General features: G+C 54.4%; 2 protein-coding genes across 2 annotated transcripts in view; both read left to right on the forward strand.

Annotated features, from left to right (window-relative positions):
* The window catches only part of LOC142792865 (histone H2A-like), a 31082-nt gene extending 20541 nt beyond the window's left edge, over positions 1–10541 (forward strand). Inside the window, exon 2 of the mRNA XM_075885692.1 lies at positions 10029–10541. Coding sequence (XP_075741807.1) covers positions 10105–10479 — 375 coding nt within the window. The 5' untranslated portion in view covers positions 10029–10104 and the 3' untranslated portion in view covers positions 10480–10541. The remainder of the gene's footprint in view (positions 1–10028) is intronic.
* Positions 10542–19797: 9256 nt separating this feature from the next.
* Positions 19798–20625, forward strand: LOC142792867 (histone H2A-like). The gene has a single exon (XM_075885694.1). The coding sequence runs from the start codon at positions 20189–20191 to the stop codon at positions 20561–20563; it is 375 nt and encodes a 124-aa protein (XP_075741809.1). The 5' UTR covers positions 19798–20188; the 3' UTR covers positions 20564–20625.
* Positions 20626–23114: the final 2489 nt, after the last annotated feature.

The raw sequence follows: 23114 nt of genomic DNA on the forward strand, positions 1-23114 counted from the left end.
GTTTGACCAAAGTACAAAGAGGTGCGATTTATACCACATCGATCCATTTATTGAATTAAAAATTACGCTGGCATTAGATAGAATATCGGAAACTCTAATTGACCGATTGAGGCTAGGCACGGCATACACAAAAACATTTGTTTTTTTTTTTTCTTTGCACAGACACGGCAGAGCTGAAAGTCCCGAATGCGAATGCGGATTGATAGATGAAGACGTATGTCACCTTCTCGTAGACTGTCCACATCACGAGACGCCGTCTTAAGTCCGAACAGTTGGCATTAGACCGCAGACCGTTTAACATGAAGAAACTTCTGGGTCCGTGGCCTACTCGAGTTTTACAGTCGCACGCTTTAAAAGCATCAACACGTTCTTTACAAGACAGCGGGATTGCTGATAAGTATTAAGAAATAACGAACTTTCATTTGTAACAAATGTACTTATTATGTACAGTATCACGTGACTCTCATCATGTGTGTGTTGTGAAATGAATGACGTGTCGACAATTATGTACACACGAGCGAATGCATCTTTATACGGACCAGACGTGTGCTCTACTGTTTTGTGCTGGTGGACCGAATATTATCGAGGGACATTATATCAGAGACTTCATTCATTGACTTTCGAACATTTACTTACCATTGTGTTCTGATATGTGCGTATAAGTGTAAGTGTGTCTTTGCATATCTCTGCCCGAGTTTTCTACTTTCCATGCACTGCTTTGTACGTTTTGCTTCAAGATACGTGTTCAAGTTTAACTCAACGGCCAAGGAGTAGCCGGCGCCATAATGGTGCGCCGACATCTCCTTACATATCATATCAATAAGAAAAAAAGATGCGCGCCAATGCCCATCTATTGTATTCCCTTCTCACGTGCCCCAATACCAAACTGCGCGTGCCATTTCTGTGGTGCAAGTGTGTTTAAGTAGTCGCAGTTTCATCTTTCACAATCATGAGGGTTCCCATATTGAAAGTATTCCTTCCCCGAACTTGTGGCAGGGACGCACGATGCGAAATTACAAAATGATCGCGCTTGAAAGCTTCATACAAATGCACTGTCGACCCGCCGAACATAGTCAGTAATCTAAAACAAAGCGGAAATAAACGGTGCGTCCGCTCATTCATTTAAGGTAAGTTTCCCACCACATTCCGAATGGAACGTACCACTCATTTGTGCCTAGCACAGGCGCATTTGTTCTTTCGAAGAGAACACAGTGTTCCGCTACACCGTGTGATTATGTAAACGTCAAGCCGAGCAGTGTCGTTTGCTGGCCGGCCTGGCTATGTTTCTTTCGGCGACGCGCAAACGGAGCACTCGGTGCGAAAACGGGAAATGCCCATACCTCGTGTCGACCGCCTTTCTTTACTGGATTTCGTACTTCTTTGTGCACTATATAAATCACCTGCGTGGTACCCCTGTCATGCGTACGCACAGTTTTGTTTTTTCCTTCACTCGGGCTGTCGATACTTTGCTTTCGGACAATAATTAGCATGCAGTCCGCCGCCACGCTTTTCTGCTTCTACAGCTATTGTCACATGCGTCTATATATTTCTCCCCTATCTTTTCTTGCATCAATGCTTCCGCACATTTTTCACCGCGCCACGCACTTTAAGCTACATTCACTCCTCCTACAGTCTCGAAACGGGCCTGCCCTGCGCTCTCAAGAAATAAATGCCCCAATTTCGTAAACAAATGAATGGCGTGGCAGAGAAGGAACTCTGCGCTGTCTGATGAATGTGGCTGTACCCTTCACATCGGGCGGCAGCTATCACCACCTAGCCATAATGCTGACCTAACAAACAGCTACATTTATCTTGTTTTTTTTCTCTCTTTAAATAGTGAAGTATAGGACCGCGGTGCTTTGCAGTGAATGGTTTAGTTTTCACTCTTGCCTTGACTTTAGCCACCAATAAGATAACCACCTTCTAGTTAATTCTACCCGCCTAAAGTCTATTTTGCCCTCCCCCGTCTCTAAACCCCGGTGCTTTTGAAAAACTCTGCGCCATCATTCTAAACTATAAGGTGAAGCCCTTTACATAGCATTATCAAGTGTTCGGCAGTTTCCTTCTCTCCGCATGCACTGCATACCGTGTATACCCCTTCATATTTGGCCCGACATGTCGGAGTTGCTCGGGCAAGCGCTGACGCGAGTTTCCTATTCTATCATTTCCCAAGAGCTGAACACACTCGAGTTCATGTTACCTTTTTTTGAGAGAAGCGGCCACCTTCCCCCTGTTTTTTTTTTTTTTTTTAATTACCACGCTCCTGGTTTTGTTTTCCCTCCATTACCGTACTTGTGGCACTTTTCTCCGCGCACTCGGTCTTCTCTAATTTACCTGTTCAACCTCCCCGAGCACACACGTCGAGCGCGGCACACCAACGCTCCTGCTAGCGGTGTTCAACAGAGAGAAGAGGATGGATTCGGAGCCGAATCTCTCAGCACAACCCCTATGCCGACGCAGACAATTTGGGTGGCTCTGAGAAGAGCCGTTGATTTGTCGTTGCTCGCTGTGGCCCACGACGCACGCCTACTTGGAGCTGGTGTACTTGGTGACGGCTTTTGTACCCTCGGACACCGCGTGCTTGGCCAGCTCTCCGGGCAGCAGCAGGCGCACCGCGGTCTGGATCTCCCGGCTCGTGATGGTCGAGCGCTTGTTGTAGTGAGCAAGGCGTGACGACTCGGCGGCGATACGCTCGAAGATGTCGTTCACGAAGCTGTTCATGATGGACATGGCCTTGCTGGAGACACCAGTGTCGGGGTGCACCTGCTTCAGCACCTTATAGATGTAGATGGAGAAGCTCTCCTTCCTGCGGCGCTTCTTCTTCTTCTTGTCCGTGGCGCGCACATTCTTCTGCGCCTTGCCGGCCTTCTTGACGGCTTTGCCAGACGGTTGGGGAGGCATGATTTCACACAACACGCACGCGAGACCAGAGTCGAATGCGCGTGTCCCCCCGTCTGATTGGCTTTGAAAGAGGAAAAGGAAGAGAAAAGCGCTGTCCCGTTACTGCCTCTCGTAATGAGGGCACCTCCACAGGAAAGCGCAGGGAAGGGGGAATGGGAATGAAAGAGTCAGAAGAGAAGAGGTAAGAATAGAGTGGTGAAATGCATTCGATCACTGGCCCCGCGCACGCGCGCAAGAAACGACGCAGACACCAACCGAGTGAAAGACCGCCGAGAAGCCGGAGACGATGAATGCGCCCAAGTAGTGAGAAAAAAAAAAAAAAGGCACTCACACGCACACACACACCACCGAACAGGCAGGGAGAAGTTTTGGGCGCTCCGCAGTCACGAGGGAAGGGGAGAGAGTGTCTGCTCCGACGGGAGTGGCCTCGTAGGAGAGAAGAAGGCCGTCAGGCAGGTGGGAGTGACTATGTAAACAGTCACGTGGGACTCCGAGGGGGCGTGGCGCGCGGCACAGAAAACAACAACACGTGGGATTGTAACGGGCCTCTTTAGAGGCGCGTGAAAAGGTTCGCGTCGCCAAAGAAATCCAGGAGCGCATAGAACGCCCGGCGAAGTGTTGCCACGTTCGCCGAGGGGAACAGCAAGTGTTCTGCACTCACGTGTGGCAGGCCGAGTTTCCCGTAGTTGTCCCAGAGCCGGCGACGAATGTCTGCGTATCCTGGGCACTGGCACAAAATGTGTTCAACGGTTTCCTCTGCCGGACACTGCACACACGAAGGGCTCCCACTGCCACGCCGTTTAGAGAGCAGTTGCGCTGTTCGGCCGCATCCAGCACGAAGGCGCAGCAGGAGAGCACGAGCACGCCGACCGATTCCCGTTGACGGCAGGCGGGGCACAGGCTTGCCGGCTGCTGTGCGGGGGTCTGGGTGTAGAGCTCGGACGTGGCGTGCGATTATGAGTCGCGCCACATCGTAGTCCCGAACGAAGTTCGTTGTGGGAGTGGAGGGGTCGTGGGCGTCCCTTGCGAGCTCGTCGGCTGCCTCGTTGCCGCGCACTCCGACGTGTGAGGGCACCCACTGAAACGACACATCGCACCCACTGCGCACGATCACGGTGAACTTGCGCGTGAGGCGCTGTGCGATCGAAGAGCCATTTTCGCCCCTCGCAAGGGTGAGGAGGGCCGCCCGAGAATCGCAGAAGATGACGGCCGAAGACGGGAGGAACTCGACCAGCTGATCGGCCGCAAGGTTCAGAGCCGCGAGCTCAGCGGTCGTCGAAGTCGCCGGGAGTGGAAGACGACACTTCCTCTCGTCTCGTAGCACCGGAATGACGCTGGCAGCAGCAGCGGATCCGTCCCCCTTCACCGAGCCGTCCGTGTAGAGATGAAGATGGCCGGAGTAGCGCTGTTCGATCAGTGCGCAGGTCTCCTGTAGAAGGGCAGCCCGTGGTGTGTGCCCCTTGCTGCGTACACCCGGAACCCTGATCGAGATGGGCAGCCGGGAGTCCCAGTGAGGAGGGATAGGCAGGAGACCTGCGAAAGGGGTTCCCGAGATGAGGCTGGCGTACTCCAGTGCGCTGCGGCCCATACCAGTGTCGGGCAGCGATAGCAGACGATGTACGAGTGCCTTTCCCCCTCGCGTCATGTGCAAGCGCTCGACGTGACGCAGAGCACAAGCCTTGGCTCTGAGCGAGAGGGGAAACTGATTCGTTTCTGCATAGGTCACTCCCACTGGAGACGCCCGAGGCATTCCAAAGAGGCGGCGGATGACGCCGCGATGTGCCCTCTCGAGAGTTTCCCACTGTGGCGGTCGCAGGGTGATGCAGGAGAATGCGTAGAGGGCCCTGGCTCCGGCGACGGCGTTGTACATCCTCAGGGCAATGTCTGGTGAACAGCCTTTGCCCCTCGCGAGGAGAGAGGATGCCGCTCCTGCGACTCTGCGACAGCTTGTCCGGTGGCTGGCTACGGCTGGCTTCCAGCTCAAGCGGTGATCGATCGTGATGCCGAGGTATTGGACCGATCGTCGCCACGGCAGAACACGTCCCCGGAACTTGAGGCGGCCGACCTCGTATCGTCCCTTGATGGTTGGGTGAACGAGAAGCGCTTCCGTCTTGGCCGTGGAGAGCTGAAGCCCAATGCTCGTGATGTAATCGTCCACGGCCTCGAGAGAGCGGTTGAGGCTCTGTCGCACCTGCAGCCCGCGCGGAGTGGGTCCACTCGCAAAGAGGGCGATGTCGTCCGCATAGATGGCAATGCGCACCTCGTACTCCAAGTCTCGTGGGATGTAGTCGACGATGCGCGCGAGGGCGAGGTTGAACAGCATGGGGCCCAAGATGCTGCCCTGCGGCACACCGGCAGTGGACGGGCGAGGCGCGCTGAGGTCGCCACCAACGCGGACACGGAACGTTCTGCCCCCCAGGAACTCCTCGACGTACCCGAGAAGCCTGCCACACACACCCATAGCACGAAGAGCGTCCAAAACGGCCGCATGAGGCAGGCGATCGAAGGCACTCTTTATGTCGAGGAGAACCAAATATCCGGCTTCACCGCGGAGCTTTGCATTCTCCAGCGTGGTGACAACGTCGGAGATGCAATCCGCAGTTGACCGGTGACAGCGGAAGCCGCTCTGGACGTCTGCCAGGGAGTTGAGGGCCGCAGCAATCCACTCGAGTCGCTTGAGGGCCATGGCTTCCATCACTTTCCCGGCAGCTGACGTAAGCGAAACCGGCCTGTATGAGGTCGGTTCCGACGCGGGCTTGCCCCTCTTGCACACCGGAACGACGATCGCCTCCTTCCACGTCGCCGGAAACGCACCCGAGCGCCAGACGCTGTTGTATCCCTCGAGCAGGCCAGGAAGTTGGCCCTCGTCGAGGTTTCGCAGCATCTGGTACGTAATGCCGTCGCTGCCAGGCGCAGAACGGCTCCTCCGCGTGGAAAGGACGTGGCGCAGCTCTCCGATGGTGAAATCCTGCGTGCAGAGGGCCTCTATATGTCGCACAATCTCTGCCGTGGGGAAAAACCGCTCGGGAGCGAACAGTTCCGGCCGGTGATGCGCTGGCAGAGGGGGAAGCTGCACTGTGTCAGGGGCGAGGACAGGGGCGTTGAAGGTGTCGGCGAGCAGTTCCGTCAGCTGAGCCGTGGTCAGCTGCAGGGCGATCGCGATGGAGAGGGCCGGATCTTGCGGGACCCGTTGTCGCAACATCGCTCCGAACACCCGCCAGGCGCGCCGGTTGTTGCGCTGCTGTTCGAAGGAGCGGCAGAGGCTGGACCAGCTTTCGGCGTAGCGATGGTGGGCGTGGCGCCTGCACACCGCGTCAATGCGGTTGTAGACGGTCCAGTCCTCCGCCCTCTCAGAGCGCTCAGCCCGGCGCTGAGCACGACGCCGAGCAGCCCGTAAGTTGAGCTGCTTGATGTCCGGCACCGGCGTGTTGGCGGGAACACGGCACTTCACCGTAGCCTCGCGCGCGCACTCGGCTATGTGCGTAAACACGTCACCCGCGACTGGCACTGCAGCACACAGTTCGCGAAAGCGTGAGAAGTTCACCACCGAGTAGGCGCGCGTCTGATCAGGCCGGGCGCAGAGGGGCTCGAGGCAGATGGGGTAGTGATCCGACCCCTCCGTGTCAGGGCTTCGGGACCACCGGTAGCGGCAGTCTTCCGTCACGAAGGAGAGGTCGATCGCACTGGGAGCCGAGCCGCGCCTCAGGAAGGTGTTCCTGCCATCGTTGAGGAGATGGAGACCGGCGGCGAGGGACGCATCCAACACCTTGCGGCCCGGGTTGTTTACTCCCGCACTTCCCCACGCCGTGTGGTGAGAGTTGAAGTCACCGCACACAACTGCCGAAGCGCCGAGACGGTCCACCAGTCGGACGATAAACTGGGGGTCCCAGAGTCGAGGGTAGCGCACATAAACACTCGCTATTGCAGTGTCTACAGCACCAACGCGCACTCTCACAGCAACGCACTCGACACCGGGACACAGAATATCGGCGATGTCAACCGCCGACTGGGGAAGTCGCGCACGCACATAAATGGACGCGCGAGAGCATCCCGGCCGATGCAACAGTTGCGTGCAGTGGGGGCTGACACAGCCGGTGCGTTCACACTCGGTCGAACTGTGATAGGCCACATGTCCGGGGATATTGAGCTCCCCAGCACGAACGTGCGTTTCCTGAAGAGCCAGGACATCAAGTTCGCGCTGGGGAAGTGAGCGCACAAGCTCACGGTGACGGCGGCGGAGAGAACGGACGTTCCACTGGAGTATCCGCGGCCGCGGCTTCTTTGTCGCACTAGCCATGGTGGGCTATGTCTTGATGGGCGCTCAGAGCGGCGAGGCAAAAGTCCCGCGTCGTCGCGCTGCACACCGTGGTTTCGAGGAGTGCGCGAAGAGCCGCGGCCAGTGCCGTCATGACCGCATCCTTTGCGTCTTTTTTTGGGGGGGGAGGGGGGGGACATGTGGGCTGTGTGGCGGCAGAAGCCGGTGCTGCGGTGGGGTTGCTCTTCAGGGCGTCGCGGAATGAGCAGCCCGAGCGCGTGGAAGCTGTTGCCGTCCCTGAGGCCTCCCGTTGTGTTGCAGCTTTGGCTTGTTGGATAGCCTCGCGGCGCGTAAGTTTGCCGCCTGAGGAGGCGAGTAGAAAGGCTGCCTTTCGCTGCAGCTGCCATGACTCGCACCGGGGTTCGTTCGCGGGGTGGCAGCCCTTGCAGTTGATGCAGCGGGGTTTTTCTGACGCGCAGGGACCCTCGGCATGGTTCCTGGCGCATCGGAGGCAGCGCCTGTCGCGCGAGCACGTTGCAGTGGCGTGTCCAAACACACCGCAACGCGCACACTGCAGTGGACGCGGAAGGCGCGCCCGCACCGGCCTCCGTTGTTTGAAGAGCGAGAGCTCCGCTGGCACCACAGTTCCCTCAAACGTAATGACCAGCGTGGCGCCGCGCCGCGCATACGAAAGGGTCTTTACCGCAGTGGTAATGTTCGCGGCAATGATATCCAGGGGAATGTTTTCATCAACCCCGAACACCTCCCCCACACATGAGTTGAGGTCGAGCACCTTTGCCTTTACTCTGACGTCAACGATGGTGGTGATCTCGATGAGAGCACTGACATCAGAGTTGGGGGCGGTGTCGACAGCGACGAGGTTGCGGCGATGGTTAACCCGCACGCGTTGTGTGGCCGGGAACCCGGCGAGATAAGCAGCGATGGCGTCCCTCGACGCAGCCAAAAAGTGCGACTTGCGGCCGAGCGGTCTAAAAATGATAGTCCGGCCGTTGGGGTCAGCGGTGCGCGCCGGTGGTGTCTGCCGAAGAGGGGCGTTGACCTCCGCGACCACCTGAGAGGAGACCGGGCGTGGTGCCCTTTCCTGCTTTCTCTTTGGTTTTCCCTTCTTTCCCCTTGGCTTTGGCAGGGAGGGTTGGAGAGTGGCGCAGAGTGTTTCCTTGCCGGGCGCCTCTGTGGTGGGGTGAGGAGGAAGGCCTGTAGAGCCCGCCTGTGGGGAGGAGGAGACTCCAGCTGTTTGCACAGACCCCGCTCCGCCATTCCCCTCCGAGCGAGAGAGGAGGGGGCCTCCTTGCCCAGCTTGTTGCTCCTCCGCTACGTCACCCGGAGTGGCAGACAGGAGGACAGCAGGAAAACTGGTTCCGCTGAGAGAGGGGGCTTGCTCGTGGGCAAGGGAAACACTGGGAGCAGCCGGGGCGCGGCCTGCCTCTGTCGTTTGACTGCTGGCTGCCTGGCTTTCCCCCCTGACGTCATCCTGGCCAGCCGAGAGTACCACAGTGGGGGTTTCCCTGTTCTCCCGAGAGGCTGAGTCAGCGGAGGGCTGCTTGGGCCTCCGTCCCCTCCTGAGCGAATCGAAGTACTCCCAGTCTATTTGGAAGCCCTGGGTGACGTCATCCTCAATGTCTGCTGTTGGCAAGGAGAGGGCGCTAGGTGGGGAGGCAAGGAGGCGGTGATTCCGCGGTATTGAGGCCGCACGCTTACGGCGGGCTCCTGTTGCTGCCAGCTTTTTCGGCTTAGGCGACCGAGTTTCCTCTGTCTCGCTCTCTGTTCCTGTGGTGGGGGAGGAGGGTGGGGTTTCGTGCTCCCACGAAGACGAGGGAGAGGAGGTGGAGGACGAGGTGGTGCTGCCTTCCTCGCTATCATGGACGTCCCGCTGGGGAGACGACAACATGGCGGCTTTGGAGCACGTGGTCGTGAGGACTACTGGCTTGAGGCCGCTTGGTGTTGGTCCACTCTTCGCAGTACGGCCGGAAGACACTGGGGCGGCTCGGCTGAGGGGCCGTGAAGTGGGAGAAGGGATCCCAGTCTTGCCGGTGGTGTGGGAGCCCTTGGCTGCCTGTAGTTTCCGAGCCCTGGTGAGAGCCGGGCTGGGGCCAGTCTGTCGGGGGGGTTTCTTTACTCCAGCTTCCTTGGATGAGGTGCCATGCATGTTGTTGATGGCCGATCTCGATCACGAGGTCGTGGAGAAGAGAAAAAAGAGGAAAAAAAAGAGAATGACAAAATAAAAAGGGGGACTACATTTTCCTTTATTCTTGAAGCCCTGAAAAGGGCTGCACACTAGGTGCTAGTCAAGAGCGCCAGAAATATAAATGAATTGGCGCACTGGTGTGCGCAAAGCTACAGATTAAAAAAAAACTGTGGAGGCGAAAAAAAACGCGACCTTCCTGCGTGGTGTCCCGCTGCTTTTTTTTGTGTCCCCCCGTCTCGCCGCGCTTAAATATGAGCGAGGGGTGTTGACGAGATCAGCACAACGCGCGCGCCCCATTGGTTCGCACGGCTTCTCTCTCTCACACTCTCATCCGTTCCCCGCGAGCGGCGGCGCGCGATGGTGGCAACGGAAACCATTCGAGCACGGCTCTCATCTCAGAAGGCAGCAGCTTTCTTGCGCGTTGCGACTGAAGTTGCTCCGCCGGAGGGTAGTCCCTTTGTCGGGCCTCCCTGGCTTGTATGCCGGGAGGCAGGCCGCGTCTGTTGGGCGCCTGGCGCCGAACGGTGGCCCCCTTGCCAGGGCATGGCCGTCTGCCCGAAACAAATCTTCCCCCCACACAGCCCTGGGGGGAGGGAGAGCCGGGACAGACGTAGGATGATGATGGGTTGATGAGTTAAGTGTGACTCTGGGACAAAGCGTTTCGGCGCCGCGTCTCCTTCCTATCTGACAACGGCTCTCTTGTTTTCGGCAACCGGCGTCGTACCAAGCGAAAAGCAACACCATGTCCGGACGTGGCAAGGGCGGCAAGGCGAAAGGCAAGAGCAAGACCCGTTCTAGCCGCGCGGGGCTTCAGTTCCCCGTGGGCCGTATTCACCGCCTCCTACGCAAGGGAAACTACGCCGAGCGCGTCGGAGCTGGCGCTCCGGTCTACCTGGCTGCCGTACTCGAGTACCTGGCCGCCGAGGTGCTCGAGCTGGCGGGCAACGCCGCTCGTGACAACAAGAAGACCCGGATCATCCCCCGTCACTTGCAGCTCGCCATCCGCAACGACGAGGAGCTGAACAAACTGCTTTCCGGCGTCACCATCGCGCAGGGCGGTGTGTTGCCCAACATTCAAGCCGTGCTTCTTCCAAAGAAGACGGAGAAGAAGGCGTAAGCGAGCACCCCTTCCGCGCGCTCGCCGCATTCCCCAAACGGTCCTTCTAAGGACCACCCAAACAGGTGACGCGGCCGTGTTTCGCTTCGCAGTCACGATGGCTCTGTTCGTACCCTCAAGCGTGTTTGTTTTTCTATACTTTATATATATTTCCTCGCGACATCAGTTAGCCACAAGTGCGCGACGCCAAATGCTGCAAAGAGACAACCAAATCACGCAGCTCGGCACCGAAAAAGACAGAAAAGAGCATGTAAGCGTTGTCATTTCTCATTAAAAAAAAAAAAAAAAAAAGCTCCACACGTAACCGTCTATCCTTACGATGACACCTGAACGGGTCAGCACAGGGACAGAGTAAATTTAATACCTTTGAATAGAAAAACAAACGTAAGGTAAAAAAAAAAAAGAGAGAGAGAGAGAGAGAACCCGCCGTTAGCGCATTCCATTTGGTGCTTCTAACACAATTTATTTCGTCTATCTTGCTAGGCAGCGCAGCCACTATTACACAGAACACACAACACAAGCGCTTAACTTCAACTAAACGTTTATTGCAAAAAAAAAAAAAAAAATTGTCCAGAATATGGCACAAAAACTTGTTCAGCTTCAAAAGAAATGAAAGGAAATGACACGCGATGATTTCGAGTGTGTTAGTGCACTCTCTATCGCGCTCACGCGGAAAGAACTGTTTTTTGGATGGGGTGATAGAGAATAACAGACAGTAATGTGCGGGACTGGCACGTGTGCTTTTTGTTGTCTACCTTTTACTATTCTTTTTCTCTGTTCACCCCCTTTATAAACTCTGACGTTTGCAATGAAAGTTCAGTTGAAGTTAAGCGCTTGTGTTGTGAGGTCTGTGTAATAGTGGCTGCGCTTCCTAGCGAGATGGATCCTTACCAACTGGCCCGATACAATTGTTTATTTCGTCTCTCGGTAAAACTTCATCACCTCCTACGAGTGCACCCAAAAGTTGCGCCGGGGTCCAGCAGCCCAAGTCACCATGGCGTTACGCAAACAGAAGCCCTCAAAAACACCTTACAAGCGGCGGGCAAAAAGGTAAACACATAAATGAAATTGACACACCACAGGGTCGCAGCACGGCTGCTGCACACACACCGACTGAAGCTAGCCTACCTTTTCTCTGTCTACTCATAATGATACACACTTTTACCTTGAATTTGTCAAAGCTGAGCCATTTCTTCGTAATAACGACGCGCCGACGTTCCGTTCTTCCGCGCGCTAGACAACGGCAGCCACGTACGTACAAAACATGACAGCAAAAGAGGGTGCGGCCGGAGTACGTGGCCTGGAGTGGTCTCGTAGCCAAAGCAGACACGTTGGTGGTCCTGAGAAGGACCGTTTGTTGTTGCTTGCCTGTCGACCGAAGCGCAGGGAGCAGCCCAACTTAGGCGCGCTCACCGCGAATGCGCCGAGCCAGCTGGATGTCCTTTGGCATGATGGTGACGCGCTTAGCGTGGATGGCGCACAGGTTGGTGTCTTCGAAAAGACCAACGAGGTAGGCCTCGCTAGCTTCCTGTAGGGCCATCACGGCAGAACTCTGGAAACGGAGGTCCGTCTTGAAGTCCTGAGCGATTTCCCGCACCAGGCGCTGAAAGGGAAGCTTGCGGATCAGCAGTTCGGTCGACTTCTGGTATCGGCGAATTTCACGCAGGGCCACGGTTCCAGGCCTGTAACGGTGAGGTTTCTTCACCCCGCCTGTGGCAGGGGCACTCTTGCGAGCAGCCTTGGTAGCAAGCTGCTTACGCGGAGCCTTGCCTCCAGTACTCTTGCGCGCGGTTTGTTTAGTTCGGGCCATGCTGCGTGCGTCCGATCACCTCGACTGACGGAGCGAAACTGCGCTCCTGCCGGAGATCGGCAAAAGCGGCTTCGCCGCACGACCCATCTCTCTCCCTCCCATTGGCCGAAGCGTGAGAACCCGTCCGCGTGCGAGCGCGGAAGCGTACGCCAGGATGCTGGCTGGCGCTCATTTTCGGGCAACCGTGCAGTTCGCGGCTGCAAAGAGGTACACCGAAACGAAACCACTACCGCTGTACAATACAGCCTGCTGCGCATTTCTTTCGCCTTCCAGGCAACACATCAATCGACGCTGTAGCTCGTCGCTTCCCGAAGCGGCGCGACGGAGTGCGAGACGCCACCATTCACGCCAACAGCGCGCATCGCACTAGAGCGCCTCGCATCACCGAGGGCAAATGCGCACTGCCACGCCAAAAAAACTTGCTCCTTGCGTTGTCGCTTATTTGCGACCATTACGTAGATGGGCGAAGACGACGAGAGACCACCGGCAGTGTTGGTATATGCATACACGTCCGCGCAACGACAAGGAGTAAAACGCAACAAAACATTCTAACACAAACACCCCGTACATCCAACTGCCACTGAGCGCGCCTACTTGCTCAATCGCAGACAGTAACGGGACTCAATTTTATCTTCCTTTCCCTCTTAAGAATCACTCATACATACTTGCCAAACTACTAGGTGCGCTCAATGGCGGTTGGATGTACGGGGTGTTTGCGTTCGAATGTTTTGTTTCATTTTTACTCCTATTCCCTCGATATGTCGTCTCACTCTGGCTTCCCTCATGTCTCTTTCTCTACACTTTTATTCCCACCCTTTTAATCCCCCCTCACCCCCCATCCCTTGTGAGCTACCGCTGAGGTGTCGCATCCTGATGCAGACAGTTTCGGGGCTCACTTTCCTCTTCTTTTCCATCTTACACATCAGCAATCCCCCCCCCCCCCCAACCTCTAAGTGCTAAATATGTGGCACAAAAAGCAGGAAATGGACTCAATGAAAGGGTGAAAAATAATAATCATAATAGAAACGAAGATCAACACGCGCCTCAAAAAGCCCCATTCACTCCTCTTTCACATTTTCACGAGAAAATGAAGGTACACACATGGAGAACAATTTTTGTTATAGGTAGGCTTTGCCTGAGCAGAACCACTGTCGTGCGCCTTGGTTACACATTCGACACGCCTCGTCCTGTGCGGAGGTGGGTGGGAAACCAAGGGTGCACTTGAAAATGCAATGCTCGTGGGTTGGTGTCGCCATCTGACGGCAGGCTCACGCGAGCGCGCCTTGCTTTCGAATTTCCCGCGCTCGAACCTCTCGCGTTTACATCATGGGCTAGTCCCCCCCCCCCCCCTCTCGCGTGGGCGGCGAAGCCAGCCTCCCTAGAGTGACCACCTCTGCCGGCGAAATGGAAACACTTGTTGCGTAGCTGTCCGTCCAAGTAAAGCTTTCACAACTGCAGTGTTCGCAGCACCAGTACAGTACATGAGTGCCACTTCTATCAAGTGCAGCTTCCCTCAGCACGCTGCATGGGCAGCGCTTATTGTGTACTTGCTTCTGACTTGCGCAGAAATTCTGTTTAAACATCCCCTTCCACTTTTCTTTCTTTTTTTTTTGTATTTTGCAGCTCGGCAGCGCCAGGTGTGAAAAAAAAAACAAACAAAAATTATTAGGCGTGACAATGTACACAATGTGTTATTGAATGGGGCACTTCTGAGTGCACAGCGGGCGCGGTAAACACGACCAACCTGTCACAATCAATTTTTTCATTTGTAAGTACACATCCCTTCTTCGTCTGGGTGCCCCACGGTAGAACATAGTGCGTTTTTATTTATTTTGACACAACGTGACGCGATCGTGTAGTGGGCATTCCAAAGAAAAAAGCGAGTTCGTGCTTCCTGAGCATAGTCGTGTCTCCAAGAATGCAGTGACCAGGGTAGAACGCTGCGCTCGGCTTCTTCCTTCGCGCGATAAGGTAACTAGGCGACGTTCGCTTGACGGGCCCGTTTTAGCAGCTTGGCTTGCAGGAAGGAGAGGAAGAACTCGCAGATGCGGCGATTGATTCGTGCATGCAGACCCAGGAGAAAGACGACGACGCGAACGAAATGCGGTGAACGTGACAAGTACCCAGCGCGATCAAGCTACTACTACACGAGGTGCTGCTCACCTGAGCGATGACGCAATGATATTGCAAAGAGGGACGGACGGGTATGGCGAACCGCTGGGATCACACTGCTGAAGCATCAAGTGGGTAGCCCTGAAGAGGGCTGTTGTGTTCTCGTTGGCTGGCTGCAGGCGACGCCGCTGGCTTCTTAGCCTCCGAATCCGTACAGGGTGCGGCCCTGACGCTTGAGGGCGTACACGACGTCCATGGCTGTCACGGTCTTCCTTTTGGCGTGCTCGGTGTAAGTGACGGCATCGCGGATCACGTTCTCGAGGAACACCTTGAGAACGCCGCGAGTTTCCTCGTAGATGAGGCCAGAGATGCGCTTGACACCGCCACGGCGCGCCAGACGACGGATGGCCGGCTTGGTTATGCCCTGGATGTTGTCACGCAACACCTTTCGATGACGCTTGGCGCCACCCTTCCCCAGCCCTTTGCCACCTTTGCCACGGCCAGACATGACGGCTTCCGAAGTTTCTGCTTCTGCTTCGAAACGCGCCCGGAAAGCGAATGGTGGTGGTGGTGGTAGTGATTAGAATGAAGAGGAAAAAGGCACCTAATTTCTGTCTGCCTTCAGGCGACACGGCGCAGTGCCTTATAGGGGTGGGGGGAAGGAGGGATAGAAGAATAGAAGGAAAGTAGAAGCAGAAGAAGACAGCCAACGAGAGGAAAAAAGAAGGAGATAGGAAAGTGGGGATCCGGTCGAAGCAGTCCAAGGGCGGGGTGCCACAATGCGAGAGCTACACGGCGTCAGGAGACCGCGGAGGGCGAACCAGTCGGCGGGAGCTACGCTGAAGTCGGAGATCGCGAGGGCACAACCGTCCAGCTTGAAATCCTGCGAGCGAATCCAAGCGAATGCTCGACACGATCGAGTCGCGGTGTCGGCGCCGGCCCGCGAGACTGAGGAGGAAGGCGAACGGCGCACGCCGGTTGGTCGGCGGCCAGCTCGTCTCTCTCTCCCTCTTTTCTTCGCGAGGAGCGCGTTGGCCGCGCAGGTTGCTGCACTGACTATTTTTCTGCACTACAAGATTGAATATACACGGCAAACATGCTTTCGTTTGTTTGTTTGTTTTTAATTCTTTTCTCGTTACTGTTGCTAAGTTTCTTGCCCATTCATTCACGCACCCTTCACTGCTGCAAAATGGCGTATCAGTCGTATCAGCTGCCCCAGCGGCAAGGAGACATCAAACCGAGTAAGCGACAATTCATGTACGCGTACGTACAAGCCCAGCGGATACAACGCGTTCGCTAAAAAACGTTTCATCGTGTCCACTGAACATGACACACGCAATATTTGTCAAAACTCACAGCTGCAACAGCTCACCTGTGTGCCGCACGTAAATAAACTGCACACTTAACACTTTGCGACTACTCGTCCCCGGCGTGTGCCCCCCCCCCCCTCTTTTTTTTTTTTCTTTTCTATGTTCTCGCTTTCTCTCTAATCACATCAATGCCTCATTTGCACGCACGAAACCCGTTTCACGGCGTCACTTTGACGCCATCCTTGTCGCCAAACCAAGGGACTAACACACGCGGTCCGGGCACGGCCTCATGGCCGGAAATTTCTAAACAAAGCGTGCTCGCGTTGTTGTGGACGCCGGCACGTGAAATTCGGCAAAGTAACAGCACCTTTGGCTGGCTACGCGTGTCTCAAATTTTACTGTGGCAGCTCCACTACATATCGCGATACGGCAGTTTCACCGAAGCCACGCAACGCGACCGCGCTCATTTCAGCATTCACGGGGACGGCAGAGAGTGAGAGCGCACCTCCTCTCGGGCGCGCCTCTCCTCCCGTAAACACGGACTGTCAAGCGGTCCGGTCGCAGCGAAGTTTCCCCATCTCCTTGCGGGGTGGTTCAACACCTGCCCGTTTCAAGTGCACGGTTGCACTGTGAGGAACCCTGCAAGGGTCACGCAATTACAGGCAAAACAGCCCTAACTCTAAAGCGCCTTACATAGGACGAGATTGGAGCGTAAAATGCACCACCCTTTATGCATTCTTTCTTCTTTACAGCGTTGGAAGAGTGTTCGTTCGCTGCATGTTTTACGCATGCGTACTTTCGCTTACATAATACCTTCGGAGGCTGACAACCTGTTAAGTAATCTATCAACGACTATCCGGACGGCATCAGCTGTGCAAAGAAGATTTGCAGTTGGCCTTCCAGAGCCGTCCAGAGCACACAAAGTAGGTCTACACATCGTGGCAACCAATATTTCGAAAAAAGTGAATTGCGTAGTATTATAAAGAATACAACTTTCAGAATGAGCAAAACTGCTTGGTTTGACCAAAGTACAAAGAGGTGCGATTTATACCACATCGATCCATTTATTGAATTAAAAATTACGCTGGCATTAGATAGAATATCGGAAACTCTAATTGACCGATTGAGGCTAGGCACGGCATACACAAAAACATTTGTTTTTTTTTTTTCTTTGCACAGACACGGCAGAGCTGAAAGTCCCGAATGCGAATGCGGATTGATAGATGAAGACGTATGTCACCTTCTCGTAGACTGTCCACATCACGAGACGCCGTCTTAAGTCCGAACAGTTGGCATTAGACCGCAGACCGTTTAACATGAAGAAACTTCTGGGTCCGTGGCCTACTCGAGTTTTACAGTCGCACGCTTTAAAAGCATCAACACGTTCTTTACAAGACAGCGGGATTGCTGATAAGTATTAAGAAATAACGAACTTTCATTTGTAACAAATGTACTTATTATGTACAGTATCACGTGACTCTCATCATGTGTGTGTTGTGAAATGAATGACGTGTCGACAATTATGTACACACGAGCGAATGCATCTTTATACGGACCAGACGTGTGCTCTACTGTTTTGTGCTGGTGGACCGAATATTATCGAGGGACATTATATCAGAGACTTCATTCATTGACTTTCGAACATTTACTTACCATTGTGTTCTGATATGTGCGTATAAGTGTAAGTGTGTCTTTGCATATCTCTGCCCGAGTTTTCTACTTTCCATGCACTGCTTTGTACGTTTTGCTTCAAGATACGTGTTCAAGTTTAACTCAACGGCCAAGGAGTAGCCGGCGCCATAATGGTGCGCCGACATCTCCTTACATATCATATCAATAAGAAAAAAAGATGCGCGCCAATGCCCATCTATTGTATTCCCTTCTCACGTGCCCCAATACCAAACTGCGCGTGCCATTTCTGTGGTGCAAGTGTGTTTAAGTAGTCGCAGTTTCATCTTTCACAATCATGAGGGTTCCCATATTGAAAGTATTCCTTCCCCGAACTTGTGGCAGGGACGCACGATGCGAAATTACAAAATGATCGCGCTTGAAAGCTTCATACAAATGCACTGTCGACCCGCCGAACATAGTCAGTAATCTAAAACAAAGCGGAAATAAACGGTGCGTCCGCTCATTCATTTAAGGTAAGTTTCCCACCACATTCCGAATGGAACGTACCACTCATTTGTGCCTAGCACAGGCGCATTTGTTCTTTCGAAGAGAACACAGTGTTCCGCTACACCGTGTGATTATGTAAACGTCAAGCCGAGCAGTGTCGTTTGCTGGCCGGCCTGGCTATGTTTCTTTCGGCGACGCGCAAACGGAGCACTCGGTGCGAAAACGGGAAATGCCCATACCTCGTGTCGACCGCCTTTCTTTACTGGATTTCGTACTTCTTTGTGCACTATATAAATCACCTGCGTGGTACCCCTGTCATGCGTACGCACAGTTTTGTTTTTTCCTTCACTCGGGCTGTCGATACTTTGCTTTCGGACAATAATTAGCATGCAGTCCGCCGCCACGCTTTTCTGCTTCTACAGCTATTGTCACATGCGTCTATATATTTCTCCCCTATCTTTTCTTGCATCAATGCTTCCGCACATTTTTCACCGCGCCACGCACTTTAAGCTACATTCACTCCTCCTACAGTCTCGAAACGGGCCTGCCCTGCGCTCTCAAGAAATAAATGCCCCAATTTCGTAAACAAATGAATGGCGTGGCAGAGAAGGAACTCTGCGCTGTCTGATGAATGTGGCTGTACCCTTCACATCGGGCGGCAGCTATCACCACCTAGCCATAATGCTGACCTAACAAACAGCTACATTTATCTTGTTTTTTTTCTCTCTTTAAATAGTGAAGTATAGGACCGCGGTGCTTTGCAGTGAATGGTTTAGTTTTCACTCTTGCCTTGACTTTAGCCACCAATAAGATAACCACCTTCTAGTTAATTCTACCCGCCTAAAGTCTATTTTGCCCTCCCCCGTCTCTAAACCCCGGTGCTTTTGAAAAACTCTGCGCCATCATTCTAAACTATAAGGTGAAGCCCTTTACATAGCATTATCAAGTGTTCGGCAGTTTCCTTCTCTCCGCATGCACTGCATACCGTGTATACCCCTTCATATTTGGCCCGACATGTCGGAGTTGCTCGGGCAAGCGCTGACGCGAGTTTCCTATTCTATCATTTCCCAAGAGCTGAACACACTCGAGTTCATGTTACCTTTTTTTGAGAGAAGCGGCCACCTTCCCCCTGTTTTTTTTTTTTTTTTAATTACCACGCTCCTGGTTTTGTTTTCCCTCCATTACCGTACTTGTGGCACTTTTCTCCGCGCACTCGGTCTTCTCTAATTTACCTGTTCAACCTCCCCGAGCACACACGTCGAGCGCGGCACACCAACGCTCCTGCTAGCGGTGTTCAACAGAGAGAAGAGGATGGATTCGGAGCCGAATCTCTCAGCACAACCCCTATGCCGACGCAGACAATTTGGGTGGCTCTGAGAAGAGCCGTTGATTTGTCGTTGCTCGCTGTGGCCCACGACGCACGCCTACTTGGAGCTGGTGTACTTGGTGACGGCTTTTGTACCCTCGGACACCGCGTGCTTGGCCAGCTCTCCGGGCAGCAGCAGGCGCACCGCGGTCTGGATCTCCCGGCTCGTGATGGTCGAGCGCTTGTTGTAGTGAGCAAGGCGTGACGACTCGGCGGCGATACGCTCGAAGATGTCGTTCACGAAGCTGTTCATGATGGACATGGCCTTGCTGGAGACACCAGTGTCGGGGTGCACCTGCTTCAGCACCTTATAGATGTAGATGGAGAAGCTCTCCTTCCTGCGGCGCTTCTTCTTCTTCTTGTCCGTGGCGCGCACATTCTTCTGCGCCTTGCCGGCCTTCTTGACGGCTTTGCCAGACGGTTGGGGAGGCATGATTTCACACAACACGCACGCGAGACCAGAGTCGAATGCGCGTGTCCCCCCGTCTCGCCGCGCTTAAATATGAGCGAGGGGTGTTGACGAGATCAGCACAACGCGCGCGCCCCATTGGTTCGCACGGCTTCTCTCTCTCACACTCTCATCCGTTCCCCGCGAGCGGCGGCGCGCGATGGTGGCAACGGAAACCATTCGAGCACGGCTCTCATCTCAGAAGGCAGCAGCTTTCTTGCGCGTTGCGACTGAAGTTGCTCCGCCGGAGGGTAGTCCCTTTGTCGGGCCTCCCTGGCTTGTATGCCGGGAGGCAGGCCGCGTCTGTTGGGCGCCTGGCGCCGAACGGTGGCCCCCTTGCCAGGGCATGGCCGTCTGCCCGAAACAAATCTTCCCCCCACACAGCCCTGGGGGGAGGGAGAGCCGGGACAGACGTAGGATGATGATGGGTTGATGAGTTAAGTGTGACTCTGGGACAAAGCGTTTCGGCGCCGCGTCTCCTTCCTATCTGACAACGGCTCTCTTGTTTTCGGCAACCGGCGTCGTACCAAGCGAAAAGCAACACCATGTCCGGACGTGGCAAGGGCGGCAAGGCGAAAGGCAAGAGCAAGACCCGTTCTAGCCGCGCGGGGCTTCAGTTCCCCGTGGGCCGTATTCACCGCCTCCTACGCAAGGGAAACTACGCCGAGCGCGTCGGAGCTGGCGCTCCGGTCTACCTGGCTGCCGTACTCGAGTACCTGGCCGCCGAGGTGCTCGAGCTGGCGGGCAACGCCGCTCGTGACAACAAGAAGACCCGGATCATCCCCCGTCACTTGCAGCTCGCCATCCGCAACGACGAGGAGCTGAACAAACTGCTTTCCGGCGTCACCATCGCGCAGGGCGGTGTGTTGCCCAACATTCAAGCCGTGCTTCTTCCAAAGAAGACGGAGAAGAAGGCGTAAGCGAGCACCCCTTCCGCGCGCTCGCCGCATTCCCCAAACGGTCCTTCTAAGGACCACCCAAACAGGTGACGCGGCCGTGTTTCGCTTCGCAGTCACGATGGCTCTGTTCGTACCCTCAAGCGTGTTTGTTTTTCTATACTTTATATATATTTCCTCGCGACATCAGTTAGCCACAAGTGCGCGACGCCAAATGCTGCAAAGAGACAACCAAATCACGCAGCTCGGCACCGAAAAAGACAGAAAAGAGCATGTAAGCGTTGTCATTTCTCATTAAAAAAAAAAAAAAAAAAGCTCCACACGTAACCGTCTATCCTTACGATGACACCTGAACGGGTCAGCACAGGGACAGAGTAAATTTAATACCTTTGAATAGAAAAACAAACGTAAGGTAAAAAAAAAAAGAGAGAGAGAGAGAGAGAACCCGCCGTTAGCGCATTCCATTTGGTGCTTCTAACACAATTTATTTCGTCTATCTTGCTAGGCAGCGCAGCCACTATTACACAGAACACACAACACAAGCGCTTAACTTCAACTAAACGTTTATTGCAAAAAAAAAAAAAAATTGTCCAGAATATGGCACAAAAACTTGTTCAGCTTCAAAAGAAATGAAAGGAAATGACACGCGATGATTTCGAGTGTGTTAGTGCACTCTCTATCGCGCTCACGCGGAAAGAACTGTTTTTTGGATGGGGTGATAGAGAATAACAGACAGTAATGTGCGGGACTGGCACGTGTGCTTTTTGTTGTCTACCTTTTACTATTCTTTTTCTCTGTTCACCCCCTTTATAAACTCTGACGTTTGCAATGAAAGTTCAGTTGAAGTTAAGCGCTTGTGTTGTGAGGTCTGTGTAATAGTGGCTGCGCTTCCTAGCGAGATGGATCCTTACCAACTGGCCCGATACAATTGTTTATTTCGTCTCTCGGTAAAACTTCATCACCTCCTACGAGTGCACCCAAAAGTTGCGCCGGGGTCCAGCAGCCCAAGTCACCATGGCGTTACGCAAACAGAAGCCCTCAAAAACACCTTACAAGCGGCGGGCAAAAAGGTAAACACATAAATGAAATTGACACACCACAGGGTCGCAGCACGGCTGCTGCACACACACCGACTGAAGCTAGCCTACCTTTTCTCTGTCTACTCATAATGATACACACTTTTACCTTGAATTTGTCAAAGCTGAGCCATTTCTTCGTAATAACGACGCGCCGACGTTCCGTTCTTCCGCGCGCTAGACAACGGCAGCCACGTACGTACAAAACATGACAGCAAAAGAGGGTGCGGCCGGAGTACGTGGCCTGGAGTGGTCTCGTAGCCAAAGCAGACACGTTGGTGGTCCTGAGAAGGACCGTTTGTTGTTGCTTGCCTGTCGACCGAAGCGCAGGGAGCAGCCCAACTTAGGCGCGCTCACCGCGAATGCGCCGAGCCAGCTGGATGTCCTTTGGCATGATGGTGACGCGCTTAGCGTGGATGGCGCACAGGTTGGTGTCTTCGAAAAGACCAACGAGGTAGGCCTCGCTAGCTTCCTGTAGGGCCATCACGGCAGAACTCTGGAAACGGAGGTCCGTCTTGAAGTCCTGAGCGATTTCCCGCACCAGGCGCTGAAAGGGAAGCTTGCGGATCAGCAGTTCGGTCGACTTCTGGTATCGGCGAATTTCACGCAGGGCCACGGTTCCAGGCCTGTAACGGTGAGGTTTCTTCACCCCGCCTGTGGCAGGGGCACTCTTGCGAGCAGCCTTGGTAGCAAGCTGCTTACGCGGAGCCTTGCCTCCAGTACTCTTGCGCGCGGTTTGTTTAGTTCGGGCCATGCTGCGTGCGTCCGATCACCTCGACTGACGGAGCGAAACTGCGCTCCTGCCGGAGATCGGCAAAAGCGGCTTCGCCGCACGACCCATCTCTCTCCCTCCCATTGGCCGAAGCGTGAGAACCCGTCCGCGTGCGAGCGCGGAAGCGTACGCCAGGATGCTGGCTGGCGCTCATTTTCGGGCAACCGTGCAGTTCGCGGCTGCAAAGAGGTACACCGAAACGAAACCACTACCGCTGTACAATACAGCCTGCTGCGCATTTCTTTCGCCTTCCAGGCAACACATCAATCGACGCTGTAGCTCGTCGCTTCCCGAAGCGGCGCGACGGAGTGCGAGACGCCACCATTCACGCCAACAGCGCGCATCGCACTAGAGCGCCTCGCATCACCGAGGGCAAATGCGCACTGCCACGCCAAAAAAACTTGCTCCTTGCGTTGTCGCTTATTTGCGACCATTACGTAGATGGGCGAAGACGACGAGAGACCACCGGCAGTGTTGGTATATGCATACACGTCCGCGCAACGACAAGGAGTAAAACGCAACAAAACATTCTAACACAAACACCCCGTACATCCAACTGCCACTGAGCGCGCCTACTTGCTCAATCGCAGACAGTAACGGGACTCAATTTTATCTTCCTTTCCCTCTTAAGAATCACTCATACATACTTGCCAAACTACTAGGTGCGCTCAATGGCGGTTGGATGTACGGGGTGTTTGCGTTCGAATGTTTTGTTTCATTTTTACTC

The sequence above is a fragment of the Rhipicephalus microplus genome, unplaced genomic scaffold (assembly GCF_043290135.1).
Source record: "Rhipicephalus microplus isolate Deutch F79 unplaced genomic scaffold, USDA_Rmic scaffold_251, whole genome shotgun sequence".
Classification (NCBI taxonomy): domain Eukaryota; kingdom Metazoa; phylum Arthropoda; class Arachnida; order Ixodida; family Ixodidae; genus Rhipicephalus; species Rhipicephalus microplus.

Coding starts and splice junctions, on each gene's coding strand:
- LOC142792867 (XM_075885694.1), top strand. CDS start 20,189: ATGTCCGGACGTGGCAAGGGCGGCAAGGCGAAAGGCAAGAGCAAGACC.